At 44.0% G+C, this 15,824-nt stretch overlaps 1 protein-coding gene across 1 annotated transcript; it reads right to left on the bottom strand.

Moving 5' to 3' along the window:
• Positions 1-1,322: 1,322 nt before the first annotated feature.
• GPR26 (G protein-coupled receptor 26) lies at positions 1,323-14,501 on the bottom strand. Its single transcript, XM_068198273.1, has 3 exons — positions 13,326-14,501; positions 7,955-8,068; positions 1,323-1,709 (listed from the first exon to the last, which is right to left on the bottom strand). The coding sequence occupies exons 1-3, from the start codon at positions 13,991-13,993 to the stop codon at positions 1,478-1,480; spliced, it is 1,014 nt and encodes a 337-aa protein (XP_068054374.1). The 5' UTR covers positions 13,994-14,501; the 3' UTR covers positions 1,323-1,477.
• Between the last annotated feature and the right edge of the window lie 1,323 nt (positions 14,502-15,824).

Raw genomic sequence — 15,824 nt, 5'->3', positions numbered from 1 at the left:
ATAATTGAAATTAAGATTTAAGCTGAAAATTTTTATTTACATGGTAGCTGATAATCTTCAGATAATAACTGAGGTATTACCCTACATTCACTGACTTTGGGGTGAAGACCCTCACTGAGTCCCCAGTCTGGGTTTTGAATCAGAGGCCAGAAAATTCAACAGTGGGCTTTTTTTTGCAACATACCAAGCCCTTTTCTTGCATGGGAGAAGGTGGCAACTAAAAAGTAATCCCACTTTTTTTACAACTTGAGGCCTTATTTCCTCAGAATGGCATTGACAGTTGGGATATGAGCAGGGATAGATTGCAGTACAGCCAGTTGTGTCAGCTGTTACTGAAGCTGCCATTGCATTCATGAAGCCTAATTAACCAAGCCTATTTTAAAATCTGGGCAGGCATCTGAGTGCATGGTAAATGTTAATAATGTTCCTATGCAGAACTGCAATCCAGAGCTATAAAGATTTGTACTGACACCTCCAGAGATTTGCACATTCAGATGTGGATTCAGATTATTGGCTCCACTTTCATGGTGGAGAGGGGGGCCTATTATTTGTGCTCCACTTGCTTTGGAAATTATACTTGAAACTCAGATTTAGGCTCATCTTTCCTTTAAGTAGGAAAAAAACCCCATGATTAATAACTCCTCAGAAAAAGAGATTTGTTATTTTTCCTCCTGGGCACAGGGCCCAGATCTGCAGCTCTGGGCAAAATCCAGCTATTCAGAGCTCAGATACATGGAAGGTAGGCAGGAGGCATCCTGACCTTTCCACCCTGTCTACCATTTGTATTTCCCTGAAATTTAATGGGGAGAATATTAGTGGAATTCTATGTAAATAACTTTAAAAATTTAAAGAAGACATGGTTGAATCCAGCACACTCCAAAAGTGGTTTTTCTCTTCCTTCAATTCTATGGGATTCTTCCTAAAATATATATGAGAAAAAGGCTGAACTGCGTTGGGCACTGGATGAATATTTAGATTTTTTTTTTAAGATTTTCCCATTAAGATATTTTCTACAAACAACCTTCTCAAGCCGCTAGGGTGGGGTGGTTTTTGTAAAGCCACGCTGGCAGCTACATCAGAAGGAGCTTTACCTGCAGCCAACGACAAACACAGCACAAATATCCCTGGGCAGCTTTTCAGAATAATCTTACACCAGCAGCGGTTTGCTCCCCATTACCTTCATGAATCCCTCTGCTGAGGACTGTTTTTTTATCTATGAATGCAGCTGCTGATGGAAATCAATGGGAGATTTGTATTTGTGGAGCCTGCAGGTCCACGGATCAATAGCGCTCTTCCAGTCGGAGGGAGGAGGTCCAGAGCAGCCTGGATGTTACCCGGGCTGCTGGAGGGACACGATCTGGGCTTCACCCTGCCCACAGCTGCCTCCCAAAACCTGGACAGCTGAGGAGAGCTACTAGGGGTGGGCCAGTTGCTGTTGTTTCACAAATACCACTTGCCAGGTCCCATACCAGGCTCCTCATTCGTTCAGCTGCGGAAGGTTCTGGTTGTGCGACTCGCCCGCCAGCGCCGAGGAGTTGATGGAGCGTCTCTTGAGGATCTTGTTTATGATGTCCTTCCACGTCTTCTTGTACTGGTGCCGTAGCAAAGAGTACACAAAAGGGTCTGAAACAGCTTTGCTGTAAGCTAAGCACTTGGAAATGATCCCCCAGTGGGCGTTGATGTGGACCACAGAGGATAATTCAACAAGTCTGGGGAAAGAGGGAGGGTGAAAGAGTGAACGTTAAAAATTACATTAACCCACCCCAAACCCTCAAATTATTGCTGGGCAATTGTAACAAAACTAAAGAAAGCCCTACTCATGAAAATGTGTATATTGTCCTCCTCTTAAAAATGTTAAAGGCTGCAAATGTAAACTTGAGGTGTGTTTGCCAAAGTGCCATTGTTTGGTCTCAGGGGAATCAAATTCCTCTACTGTGAGCAACCTAAAAACCCAGCTTCAGTCAGAACTCATGGTTCTGGGTCCCCTCTAGAGCACCTGAGTCACCTCACCAGGGCTACCCAGCTCTTTTGGCCAGTCCAGCTCCTTGGGAGAGTTCAATGCCTTTGAGTTTGTCTGAGTTGTAGAAGCACACACGGAAAATTCATCGCTGAGAGATGGCGTATCGTACCTTGAATTTAAAAACTGGCCACTTCAAAGGGCAAGGATTCACATTTGCAACAAATTTAGCAACACAAAAGTTTTAAATCATTAGGGGAGGGGGAGAGGAAAGAGCTTCATATACTGCTCATACCTACACTAGCCCAGATAGTTCACTGTGTACTGAGGGAGAGCATTTTTGACAGGGAAATATTGATAACTCCCCACGCCTTTGAGCAGCATCAAAGGGCAGCTCTGTTCAATATGGCTCTACAGCTGTTAGAAACTATTGATTTTTATGGAGGTCAAACAGCCACGTGCGCTGATACAGAGCCCCACATGGCAGGTCAGGTCTTTGCTGGACCTGTCTGCAGCAGCAGGTGTTCTTAAATCGGCCTGGGAAATACTTCAGTTGCTCAAGTGTCTCCAGACAAAGCAGCACCTCCAAAGAACATTCTGAAGGGTGGCTCCTGCAGCAGCAATGACAATGAGGCTGGTACTTCAAGCAGTTTAGAGATGAGGATTTTTTTTCCTCAGTCATTCCATTTCACATCCTTTCAATACAATGTATTATTTAAAATAATGCTGGCAGATGTCACAGTCCAGTCCATGTGAGGGGCATTTCAGGTGACCAGGGAATGTCATATGAAAATACTTGGGAATTGTTTGTGCCGCTCCACTGGTGCTGCTTGGCTCAGCAGCTCTGAGGCCCCAAAGAACCTTCATCAGTCCCTTTTCTCTCTCATCTCAACTAAATGAATATTCTTTCAACCTCTCCTTGTAATTCATGGTCTTTATATTTCCTACAGAGATGAGAACTGAGACATAATTTTCATCTGCTCGAGTTTCCAGGTGGTCTCATCTGGTGTATTCTCTCTTCTTTAATAAAATGCAACTTATGACATCCACGTTAACGTGTTCTAAAATGAGAATTGACAATTTGGAAATTAATCATCTACTGAGTCATATTTGCTTTGTAATCTACCATGAGCCATCCTTGTTGTTCTCCACTTCATTTATTCAATGCCTACTTCACGTTTTGAATTTCACCACGTTGAATCTCATTTGGATGATTTATTTTTACTGAGTGCTTTACAGATGTGAATTTCATTACATTTAATTAAATTCAGTGGATGCCTTGAATAACCAAAATATGACAAATTTGTGTCTGAGGCTCTGTCAGTCAGTTCTATGAGACATTAACAATCTCCATTTAAAGCACATCAAGCAGACACTTCAGGGTTGCAAGCCTAGACTTGCTAATTTTACCCTCATTGACTGATCAAATGAAAAGCCTACACTTTTATTAACAAGATCTTAAATATTTTCCTTGCATTCTGTAAGCTTCCTTGACATTTACACATTTTTCAATTCTCATGTATTATTTTTTATAGTAAATTATATTTGCTGTTATCGAGCAGCAAACACAGAAATGTAGCCAAACCCTGAGCTATGCATCTCCATTTCATGTACAAACAAATAAATGTCAGCCTTTCAAGGCACATCACAGAATTTATTGCCTTTGAAAGGTTTTGTTTTTCATTTGTGAGGGAAATTATATGCACAGCTTCCATTTTCATGAAATGTTTCAGCCTAAAAGAAGATATTTTCAGTGAAGGAACATTAATATTTCAGTACTACCTGTAAATTAAATTTTACAATATCAACTACATAATTCCTTGTCTTGCTTTCATAAGCCTCTCTTCTACTGTCTGGTCTTCAAACCCTTCTTATTTCAAAGCTGTAAGCTCTTTTTCTGTGATATTTTGATCATATTTCAGAAACTTACAACCCTGTAGAGTGTATCATTTCACATGGCTATCCAATTATTTTATTTCCCCTTCAGTAAACAAACAAGAATGCCATGTTGAAGAGTGTGACCTTGATCTCTACACACATAATGCACACTGGAAATCCTTTATTTACATGTGCAGTTAATCACTACACTAAAATATTTTACTGAACTTGTGCCCACTCAGCTGGGATGCTGAAGAGCACAAATGGCAGAAGAATTCTGCTTCTTGCGTGCCCAAGCAGGACCTGCATATGCAGAGGGCAAACAACAGTTCAAAACCAGGGTTTGCTTACCCCCTATCCCCCAGAGATGATACAACAGAATTTTAATAATCTTCTGCCTGTTCCATCATTCTCCTCTGTAACCTGAGGGTTTGGGATTATGAACTTCTGCCTGCTATTGCTTCAGGATTTTTAATTTAAGGCCAATTTCCTCACACATTGACAGCATTTATTAACTTACATGAACAGAGTTCTGTATTTCAGTATGAAATACCTGGAGTTGGAAATGAATTTTAGAAACTTGTATGACTTACCTTCATTTTTCTTATGAAAAAGTTCCTTGGAGAAAAGAGGTTTGGAACAAGTATATTTAATTGCATAATGATAAATATAGCAAAGGAAGAAATGTGTACCAGCAGACTATTTTACAAAACAAGAAACAAGCTATGCCTAGAAATATATAATGGGGGGATTACACCTGTCCTGCTGGTAAAGTGGAAACCCTGGATCAAAGACAATCAGATTCTAATACACTACTTAAGGTCATCTGCTGAACTAATTAGAAGGGTGTTTTCTTGATAAATGAAGTGCCTAATCTGATTTTTAACTCATTGTGACCTCTGGTTTACCCAGAGAAGCATTTATCTGTCTGGGGTTGTGAGCACAACTCCTTCACTCGTTCATGGAATATTTTTAGTGTGGAAACAGGAAGGTGTTATAGTGAAACCTTGTGATTTGCTGCTGTCAGCCCCCAGTTCAGGGAGTACTTAAAAGCATGTTTAATTGAAATATATTGCTGATTAGGAGAGGCTGAGCATGGCACTCCCTCTCCTGACTTCTGTCCACGGCTCACACTGTGATTGATCGTGTTTCTCTTGAGCATGCAAAGCACTGGATGTAGTCCAGAAATTACACACAATTACACACTTGCTTTCACAATTAAAATCCAATTCTCCCAATCCCCTTGGTGTCTGGTTGCTCAGCCCTGTGTGTGAGGCTCAGGGCAGGTAGGGATGAGTGTCCTGGAACACCCAATCCTGCACATATCCAGCAAGGGCTCTCAGGGAGGGAATTCCCTTTGAGCCTGCTGTGCAGTTGTGGGAACTGGAAAACCAGAAACTCCCACAGACACTGAAGGGTTTGATCTGCAGCCTTGGAAGAAGCTTGGATTGATGTGAAAATACAAAAAACAGCTATGGAGCAGAAAAATCAAAAACTTGTGTTTCTGTAGTTCTAAGTAAGAATATGCCTTAAGCAAGTGAGAAACTGCACGGGTAAGATGGTGGAGGGTTTATAATGTAAGGGTGGGGTTGTATGGAACAAGCTGAGAGTTCAGAAGTTACAACAGAAGCAGATGTGTGCCTGTGAGTTAGAACCCATTGGACAAAAGTATTCTCAGTGCAGCAGAAGTGAGTAAAGGTGATGGGTTAGAAAAGCAAAATAAACCCTGTGGCAACTGTCCATTGGGTTAGAAAGTTCTGTATTGCCTTGTAACAAAGAACTTGTGACTGCTCTTGAGCTGTGGCCGAATGCTCGCTCCTCTAAAATCTCAGGGCCTTGTTTATCTGAGCAATAAATCGTTCTTAGCCTGAAAATAGTCCCACCCCTTCATTTCTAGCAGTGTCAATGATATGCAGTGATCTTTTTACACGTCAGAATTGAAAAGGCCAGGAATGTGGGAGACTTCACCCCTCCTGACATGTCTGACCAGCTCCCACCCTACCCCAAAATGTCCTCATGCATCCAGGACCCTGCATTTTCCCCCTCCTCACCATCACCCTCTGTGGAGAAGCTGTTCCTCAGCAGGAGAACATTGAAGTGATCCTTGTACAGACTAAAGGGAGGAGGCTCAGGATTTTTCTACTCCCTCTTCTGTTTTTTAAGGCTACTGGGACACAAATTGGGATGCCATGGAGTGAAGAGGAGGTGGGGAGGTGGTGCCTGAGTGCTGAGATGCCTTTGCAGGAGCACAGAAATACTCCTGACAGCTCTGGTTAGAGCACTCAGTGTCACTCAGGATGAGCTGCCAGCTATTCTGTGACTGGGAGGATTTTCAGTAAGTTCAGAGACCTAACATGAAATGAAAATTAACCATTTGCAAAACGACAAGTACTTTAATATCTTACAGCTTGAGAATTAAGGCTAAATGCCCTTAATTACAAGTCCTTTCATACCATTTAAGTGCATGGCTTGCAGTGGTGTCTTGTGGCCACAAAGTGAAAGTGAAGGTAATTCTAGTAAATTACTTTAATTTTCTAATTCTGGGGACTCAGGGTATTACACTGAATTGGAAAAGCTCAAGGTTGGCCAAATGTTCAATTATATTGACTCTTAACCCAGATTCTTCAATTATTTTTTTCAAGGTGGATCTGAGTTTGAATGAGGTCAGCCCCACTAATTTCTACTTAATATTATTGGAATAGAAGATTCTTATTTTCCTTAATTTTATTTCTTCTTATTATTTATATATAAATATATTTATTTATATTTATATTTATACCAATATATATTTATATATATTTATAAATATATTTATTTATATTTATATCTATATATATATTTATATTTATTTCTTATTATTATTTATATATTTATTTATTATTATTATTCTTATTTCTTTATTATTCCTTAATTTTTTTTCTTTCTCTGTTGTGCATAGCAGCATCTCAGTTTTTCCAAAATCTTATAATAAGGAATGCAAGCTGTAAATTTCCTTTAAAAGCCAGATAACTTTTTTCAGGAAGAACTCGCTTTCTAACACTTTTTATTTCACAGGAGTAATTTAGTGTTTCCCACAGAAGCCATTTCCAAAGGTAAGATGGTGGATATCTACCATAAATCACGAGAAGATTTTTCAATTATGAGCCAGCACAGCTTTGATATTTGATATTTATGACTAATAAACCCTACCCAATCAGACAAAACTGTCTAAGACTGTGGACCATGTTCTCACTTCAGCTGAATCTTGTTGACCAAATTTTATTAGTCTGAGCTATTCAGGCGAGAGTTTCCTTGGAGATCAACCCCTGGACTGGGAAGTCAATCAGAGCAATAGGTGACAACAAAAAAATGTCTGTGATGCCTTGTGAAGGCTGCCCTAGAACAGAGGCTGGACAGAGTTAAGGAATAGAAATAAAGAATAAAGCAGGGATTTATTAAAAGGCCTCCATGGTTCCACCTTGGGCAGCACAAAAGCCCAGCCAGGGCCACACCCAAGATGAACCAAAATGGTCCCAAAATGCACAACCAGTCACAGGGTCTCCAGAAATTTTATAAGTTCTGCTCCATTTGCACAGTGGAGTTCATTGTCCCATTCCAGCTTTAGCCCATGCAGTCCCATCCTGCTTGTTTTTCTCTCTCCAGCCCACGTTGTTTGTGCTCTTGGGGCTGAGATTTGGATCATTTGTCCTTGGTGCCCAGCTGGAGAAGGAATTGTTTTGTCTCCCTGCTCTGTGCAGAGAGCTCAGCATCCCCTGATATGAAGCCCAGACCCACAAACTAAAGCAGCACAGAATCTGAAAAATAGAAAAGCCAAAACCTGAGGCATCATCTGCAAAACCTTATGGACTGACTTCCTAAATCCCTCCCATGCAAGCAGCACATTGACTGGGCTGAGTGAGCAGAATCTGACCCTCAGCCTGCATCAGGACTGAGAGGAGAAGCACTGGGACATTTTACACCATCTGTTAGCTCAGTACATGCAACCTCCGTTGCAGGAGTGGAAACGGCGCGTCAGATTTCCCCAGGAGACTGCAATCCTGTTCTGGCTCCGAGTGCCCTACTTCCCTGAGCCAGGAGTGCATCTCAGCAGCCTTTTCCAGGATGTAGGTTCACACTTACCTTGTGATTACATAAGGTGCAAAGCAAAGTATGAAGGTACCAATGAAGGTACTTATTTTCTTCGTCGCCCGCTGCCTCCGTCTCCTCTGCTCCTCCAGACAACGCTCTCGCACGCTGCGTGACATTCAACACGAAGCAGAACATCAGTCACAAATAACACCAGGTAACAATTCCCAATGGATTCACCATGGAATGATGGAGAAAAATCTGTTTTAATTGTGTGAACCAATAGCAGGTGCACTGCGTTTAAATGGGACAAAACCAAATATTAATGCATTCTCTCTTCGTCTTACCCTCCACAAAGCTCCTGACAAATACTTGGTTGTATGTTTGTGTACACACAGCCCCATTATATCAATTGATCTATAGAAAAAACAGTGGAATTCATCCTTGAGTTCCGTTTGCAGCTCCTTCTTGAACTACTGTAAGCTGTATTTGCAGGCAAGATACTCAAAGATTTGGAAGATATCCTGTTGGAATCCAAAATGCAAGGAATTCTCAGAACTTTCAGCCTGTAAGCCAAAGCTTAGAATTAAACACAGGATTTGATCTGAGACCTTGGAAACAGCTTCCAAACTTAGATGCTAATAGTGAGGATGTGGATTTATAGTTTAAAGCAGAGACATGTTAAAAAGAGGAAAGTTTCGAGCTTTAGAGTTTAAGATATAAAAAAACCCCATAGTTACAGAGGTAAACAAGGCGTTTAGAATGCAGTACTGTGGCTTTGTGTGTCATAACATGATTGGCTAAGAAAGCTCACACTGTAGCATGGGGCCATAAGATGAAATATGTAAGGATTGGGTCAAAAATATAAATATCCTTGTTAGCAGTGTTTAATTGGTCAACAACTCCTTAAAATGTCTTGTAACTAAGGGTCTTGTGACCTTCTGAACCATGCAGTGAAGATGTGAGCTGAACTCGCCCTTCCTATGTAGAAGATAAGAAAATAAACCTCATCATCAAAAGCAATTCAGAGGGCCTGTCTCTAAGTCATTCAAAATTCCTTCAAAAATCCCCATATATCCAGAGTGGGATAGGCAACATGCTTCTTCCCTAGAAAAAGCAATCCCAACACCACTGCCTTGGAGAGGAGAAACATCCCAGCAAGATACCCAACAAAACAACAAAATCATAATGGGGAAAAGAACACTCTGAACCTCCAGCCCAACATGGGAGCTCTCACTGTGTCCCAGAGCTGTGTGGCCATAAACATCCCATCAGATCTGCAGGGCTGAATGCTCCCCAAAGCTGGAACTGTTTCATAAATCCACAGTCTGGGATACCCTCATTCCTCACCTCAATCCAGCTCTGTTTCTAACTAAACAATTGCAAATTAGTCACGCCTTGGTTTCTTTCCTATCGATGGTATTTTAGGACAGGAGTTTTTCCTTTGAGTTTTCTGTTGGTGGTCTCAGCAGGCCACCAGAGAGCTCTGGATCCCCTCGGGGTGCCAGTAGGGCTGAGGCCTTGCTTTCAGTGCAAAAATCCCTGAAATCAGCACACTGGCTTGTGAAAGCAGTGATTAATGTGAAAGCTCATCCTCCTCCTCTGCCTGTTTGAGGGACTCCTGTGCTCCCTATGGTTGCTGAGGGAAGTGGACCGAGCTCCTGTCTACTCCAGGCAGGTGGATTGGGCAGCACTGGTGTCTCCCACAGTGCCAGGACTGCCTGTACCTCAATAAATCCCTTTGGAAAGGGCACAGCAAAGCCAGACTGGCATCCTGAACCCCTCTCTGTGCACATGGCAGAGTTGCTGACTCCTTGCACAGATCCCACAGTGACACAGTCACTTCTCAGGCAAACTGAATGGGCTGGCCCATGTCCTGCACTTATATATGTATATCTATATGTATATATATATATATATATATATATATATATATATACTTTTTTTTTTAACCCAACTGTTTGGCATTGGTCTTTCCATTTTTGTTGTGAATTTTTTATTGATGACTCACTCTCAGACTCCACACTGTCACAGCTCTTAGGCTCATGGCCATACCCTTACATTATTTACTTCATCTGTAAATGTTTTATCAACACCCAAGCACATGTTGTGTCCTGAGGATCTCACTGTGTTTCAGTGATCTCTGTGGCAATGAGTTTCTTTGGTTGTGTTAAAGAAAAAGTGCTTCTTCTGCTCCATTCTAAATTTGGTCTTACATTGCCAGGCCCAGAGCAGCTATCACGACATGATGAAATAAATACTGGAGGAAAAGTTTGTTCTTCTAACAAATTGTATTTGTCTTAAAGAACATGACACATTTAAAGGTGTTACATGTTCTATGTGTGGATTATTTGCAGCTAGAAATGACAGTTGAGAAGGAAAAAAAAATCCACCTTTTCAAGGGAACCTTGTGTGCTTTCAATTCTGCAAGAGCTGAGGAACTTGGAGTATTTTTATGTGCAGAAAAATGATCTGATAGTTTCATGAGCTTTGTTTAAGATCTGTGTTCTTAAATTCAGAATATCCCAAGCCCATGGCAATACAGGAAAGTGAATCTCCAAAACAGGTTAAATTAAGGTGCTGTTAGGGAGGAGAGGGTGGTGTAATTTTTGTCTCTGTTTCCCCAGTTACATCTTTTCCTTTCTGGCACATGCAAAGCTGTCTCTCACTCCTGGAGCTCACCCATGACAGTCCTGGTAGACTTAAACCCATTTCTTTTGTTCAGCCCTTCCAGATGTATCCAATAAATACCACATCACAGAGGAAGGTATTTTATCTCCCTCCTTCATGTAGACCATGTACACAGATGAATATTTTGGTTTTGCACACGCTTTCATGCACTAAGATAAGACACGTGTGAGTTCTAGCAGTGACATCAGTAATAGAACAGGATTATTGGCTAAGCTTTCATTTAAAGGTTTTAATATCCTGGGAAATCTGAGCTATATCCCTTTGAAGGTTTGGTATTTTAAACAAAGTTTATGGGATATTGGACCTTAAGATGTGTGGAGCTGTATACACCATAAAGATAGTACAGATAATTTGAATTAAGAAATACATGGGTCAAGCACTTAAGTGACATTTTGCCCAAATCTCCCACAATACTCAAGATATTTTGGTCTTAAGAACAAAGAAAAAGCAGGATCCGCTAAAAAAGCCTCAGCTAACTTGAAATGCCCCGTGCCCTAAACACTCACACATATTTGCAGGGTATTTGGAGGTTTCCTTTGTGCTCATCCTGAATGATCTTCAGGAGATCACTCGTGTCTTTCTAAGTCACAGGTAATAAAGCCATCTGCCACAACTCCTGTCACCAGACCCCCCTGCGGATGGATTCTGAGTCATGGGAAGCAGAAAATTGTCTGTACACATTTCCCAGCATTGAAACTGGGATTCCTCTGCAAAGAGCCAGAGGAGTCGGTGTAGTCTAAAGTGGGATTGCAAACTCTGTTCTCCCATTTGGACTCTGCCAGCATCCTCAGCTGTGCTGTCAGGTACCACAGTGCACACAGAACTTGCCTGTTACATAATGCAAATGATGCCTTTGTTATATCAGACACTTCTGAGCATCTCTGACTCTGCCAGCAGAGCTGCAGCCCCTGTGCAGCTCTCACAGGAGGGTTGGTGACCTGAGATCTGCCCCTTTCAGCAGCAGGAACTGTCACTGGTTAAAGCAGCCCCTCCAGGGGTCAAATCAGCCACCAGTTCTGCCTGGTAGAAAAGAAACTAAAACTCCTTTCTTAGAGAGAGGCACCTCTCTCTAAGAATAATTTCGTGCCAGAGGTAAAGGCAGAGGTGCAGGTTGCTCACAGCAAAGTGCCTGCACAGCTCTGTCTCCCCTGAAGAGACGAGGCATCATTCCCACAGCCCCACTGAATCCACCCCGCCGTGAGAGGATCACAAAATGCACAAACACCCTCAAATCAACCTCAACCCTAAAAAATGCAGGGGAGGAGAAGCAAGACTGAGATTTTTGCCCTTTTACTAAACTTTGCTGTGCAGTCCAGGCATACTTTTAGCATTAGGCAAAACGAATGGTGTTTCAAACAGCACTGGTGGGTTTATGACACTTTCCAGGGAGTAACCAGCACATCTCCTCATGCTGCAGGAACTAAGGCAGTCGAGGCACAGTTCATCAAGCAGACAGCACCTAGGGCAGGAGCGTGTTTTTTAACTCAGTGTGACTTAGTAAATAAGGGAAGATTTATCCCTGTATTTCTCAAGAACGGCAACAAGACTTGCCCAAAGTTCTGCTCTGCATTCTTGGTCAAGAGACAGCTCAAACAGCTTAACAGGAGAATTCTCTCTCTCTGAGCAAATGTTTCTGTCCCTCTAAAATGTGCTGCCCTGCCCTGATCCTTCCAGACTTATTTGTCTTAGCCTCAGGCATCCCCAAACCATGACCTGTGTTTGAGGACAGCCACATGTGCTCTGAGCCCTGCAGCTCTGCTCCTGGCTGCCTGCAGATGGAGAGGCTGGTGGAGCAAAAGGGAGCAGGGATGGTCAGATGGGATGTGTGGTATAGGACTGCCCTCTCCCTCTGCTCTCTGCTCTCCTCTCTTCCAGGCAGATTTCCTCCCGGTACCGCACACCGAGCCTGCATCCCTTCCAGACCCATACATCGATTATTCATGCAAGATTTAGGGCTTACGCATAATTCCTGGTGTGACTTCTGCACACATTCCTCTCCCTGTTTGGTTCTTGCCTTCCAGCCCACAATCCTGCCAGTCCCTGGGGACTTTTCTCCTCTTGTCTCGAGGCACATGGGACTTGCCTAAAATCTGCCATTTGAAATGAGCTTTATACATCCCATGTTTGTTACATTAACACTGAATTGTTACATTACTGAATTCTCTCTCACTTAAGGTTTAAGTACAGGCATTCGAGCACATGAATTTTGCAGATGTAATTCCCTTAAGGATTCTGCCTTCAGGAATGATAAAGTTTCAGAGAGCACAGCAATGGGGAAACTGCTGGGAAAAGGAGCAGCAGGCAGCGCTCAGCTTCCCTTCCAAACTCCAAGGGACATGTGCAGCCTCCTCCCTCTCAGGGATCCAGCAACGGGTCTTGGGCTGACAGTGCCCAAAATATGCAAAGCTATCGACCACTAAATCCACCTTCAGAGACAAAGGGCAGTGATCTGATCCCTGTCTCAAAGGGAAGTGCATGCTTAGCTAAAATTGCCTGTTCATTTGCTCTCCCTCTCAAAACAAGTCCTTAAGCCTAACAAAAAATGAGTTCAGCAATCAGAGAATTAAACACAAGTGAAAAGAACCGTGCAGAACAGAAACTGGCTGAGAGGATGTTTGTTTCCTCCCCCTCCCCATCCCCTGCTGTGAGACAGATTGGTCTCTATTTACCACAACACTAAGCCCCCTCCTCACTTCTTCTGCCACGACCAGTTGCTGAACTCAGGGAAGCTTACCTGGGATGGATGTCCACAAGCAGCACCAGGGTCTGCATAGTGATCACGTCGATGCGCTTACAGTGGAACCGTGCCACCTTCAGCACTTTGAGATATGTGAAACACAGCACTACCAGGGAGAGGAGGAAGCTGAGGGCGTGAAAGACCCCAGTGAAAATCACAAACTGTGTCCTATCCTCTGGTCTCTTGTTGTAGAGCGTGCAGGAGGCGTAGAGGTGATGGAAACCCAGCCAGGAGAGAGAAGCTGCCACTATGGGGAACGACGCCGAGTGCAACCACGTGTAGCTCAGAATGAGAGCGGCGTCTCGGTACCTCATTTTGGAGTGATAACTTAGAGGGAAGACCACAGCAATCCACCTGTCAATGCTCAAAGCTGCCATGCTCAGCATGGAGTTGGTGGTGAGGAAAGTCTCCAGGAAGCCCACAACGTGGCAGACCTGATCTCCTCCCGGCTGACTTTTGTAAATGATCCCAGCCAAGGTCAGGGGCATGCTCGAGACGGCCATCAACAGGTTGCAGAAGGTGAGGTTGAGGATGAACAATCCCGGGACCTGCTTGCGGATGTCGGCGCTGTACAGGAAGCACATCAGCACCAGCACGTTGGCCAGCAGGGCCACGAGCATCAGCACCACCACCACGAAAGCCAGGAGCAGCTCCCAGATGCTCATGGTGCGTCCAGTCACAGCAGGGACATCTCCGAAACTGCGCCGCGCCAGCACCGGGGGACCATGGTGCGAGGTGCCCGCGCCTCGCCCTCCTCCCCAGCCTGCTCGCTCCCGTGCATGCCCTCCGTATTTTTAGAGGAGCTGCAGTTTTCTCCTCCAACCTCCCCCTCCTCGCTGCTCCTTTCCACGTCAACGCTTCCCGAGACGTGCACAAAAGCACTGGGAATGCCCATCAAACTGCAAGGAGGGATTAAAAAAATATCAGCAGGACTGAACCACTGTCTGCCGTCGGTCCATTTTGAGGAGAGCGTGTTATACTGAGAAGCTGCTCTCCTGAGATCCCCAATTATCAGCCCCAAGCTTGCAAGCAATCCACTGAGTGAATTGTGCTCTCTTTCTCCCTTGCTTTCTGCCTCTCTCTCCCTCTCTGTCTTTCTCTCCCCTCCCCTCTCCTCCAACCCTCGCTCCCTTCCAGGCTGAATGTAACCTGCTTTTTATGATCACAGATAAAAACCCCATTAATGGATTAAAGCATGCACACTGCTGGTGATTCGCAAACGTGATTATGTCATCCCTGCTCCACAACCCCTCCCCTTCTCCCTGCGACCGTGACTAGACTTTCCTCAAGAGAAATCCCATGCTTGCATTTAATTGATTTAGCCATTAATTTGCAAACAAGCCTTGTAACCGAATTCCTGCACTCCAGCGTGTTCCCTTCATTTCAGCGCATCACTTGCGGTGCTGCCTCTTGCTCTCAGCCAGGGCAGGGGCTTTCTTTTCTCTTTATTAGCTCTGCTTAAAGAGATGGGGGAAATGGATATATTCTGCTACTTCTCTGGAGCTGTCATTAGGTTACGGGAATGGTTTTACTGCTCGGGTTCAGCACTTTGCAGTTCGTTGTCTCCAAATACCATGTGGAGGAGGAAACTGATTGCTTCCCCTCCTTTAAAAGCAGGGAAATCAAAGCCCAGATGCCAGAGCCGCATGCCCAAGGTCACAGAGCAGGTGAGGGGCAGAGGCAGCATCGTGCTGCAGGTACCTTTATTCCCTCAGCCTTTCTCCTTCCTCCTAATCAAAGCCTCCCTCCCTGTGAGGGTGAACACCCTGTGAGATCAAAACTAAAAAGCAGCTTGGCAAAGGAAATAGGAATGAGTCTGACTTGCGCATAATTAGGTGTCAAAATTAAGTTTGTTTTAAAGGACAGAGCAGGAGTTGATTTCTCATTGCTTTTCCTGTCTCTTTAAATCAGTTTTAACCGGTTAGGCTGAGAGTTTGTGAGCAATCAGGACAGCTTTCTGATCGAGGCAGCCAGGCTTTAATCCCTGCACCATGAGAAGGCAAAAGATACCCTGCAGCTCAGTCACTGGGGCTCAGTAAGTGCCTCTGCACGTGTGGGAGAGCTCGATGCTCGGTGCTCGGGCAGTTTTCCCTCGGAGCCCTTCAGAGCTGTGCATCTCCACCAACAGCAGCTGTTCACTGCAGCTCTGGAGCAGAGCCGGCACCCTGCTCGCTGCCAGGGCTTGGCATGTTGGAGAAAAAGCCTCTTTCACTTCAGTTTTGGTTTGTTTTGTTTTCAAAAGCCAGGCTTTAAAGGTCTGTCCCTCAGCCCTGAGAGCTCCCTGTGCCCAGAACACGACTCCTCATGCTGAGGGGACGAGGAGAGACCTACAGCGTTTGTCTCCTTTCCCAAGTCAGTGAAGTGGTGGAGTGACCACCCCTGGGAGTGCTCAAAAAACGTGTGGATGTGGCATTTGAGGACGTGGCTTAGTGGTGAACGTGGTGGAGGTGTTGAGTTGATGGCTGGACTTGATGATCTAAGAGGGATTTTCCAATG

This window comes from Anomalospiza imberbis, chromosome 8, assembly GCF_031753505.1.
Source record: "Anomalospiza imberbis isolate Cuckoo-Finch-1a 21T00152 chromosome 8, ASM3175350v1, whole genome shotgun sequence".
NCBI lineage: Eukaryota > Metazoa > Chordata > Aves > Passeriformes > Viduidae > Anomalospiza > Anomalospiza imberbis.
This window is presented reverse-complemented; position numbering and strand designations above follow the sequence as displayed.

Excerpts from the sequence above, each read along its gene's own strand:
- GPR26 (XM_068198273.1), bottom strand. The coding sequence starts at position 13,993 with ATGAGCATCTGGGAGCTGCTCCTGGCTTTCGTGGTGGTGGTGCTGATG. Across the intron at positions 8,069-13,325 it reads CTTGTGGACATCCATCCCAG|CGTGCGAGAGCGTTGTCTGG; the intron begins GTAAGCTTCCCT and ends AATGTCACGCAG. Across the intron at positions 1,710-7,954 it reads GCACCTTATGTAATCACAAG|ACTTGTTGAATTATCCTCTG; the intron begins GTAAGTGTGAAC and ends CTCTTTCCCCAG.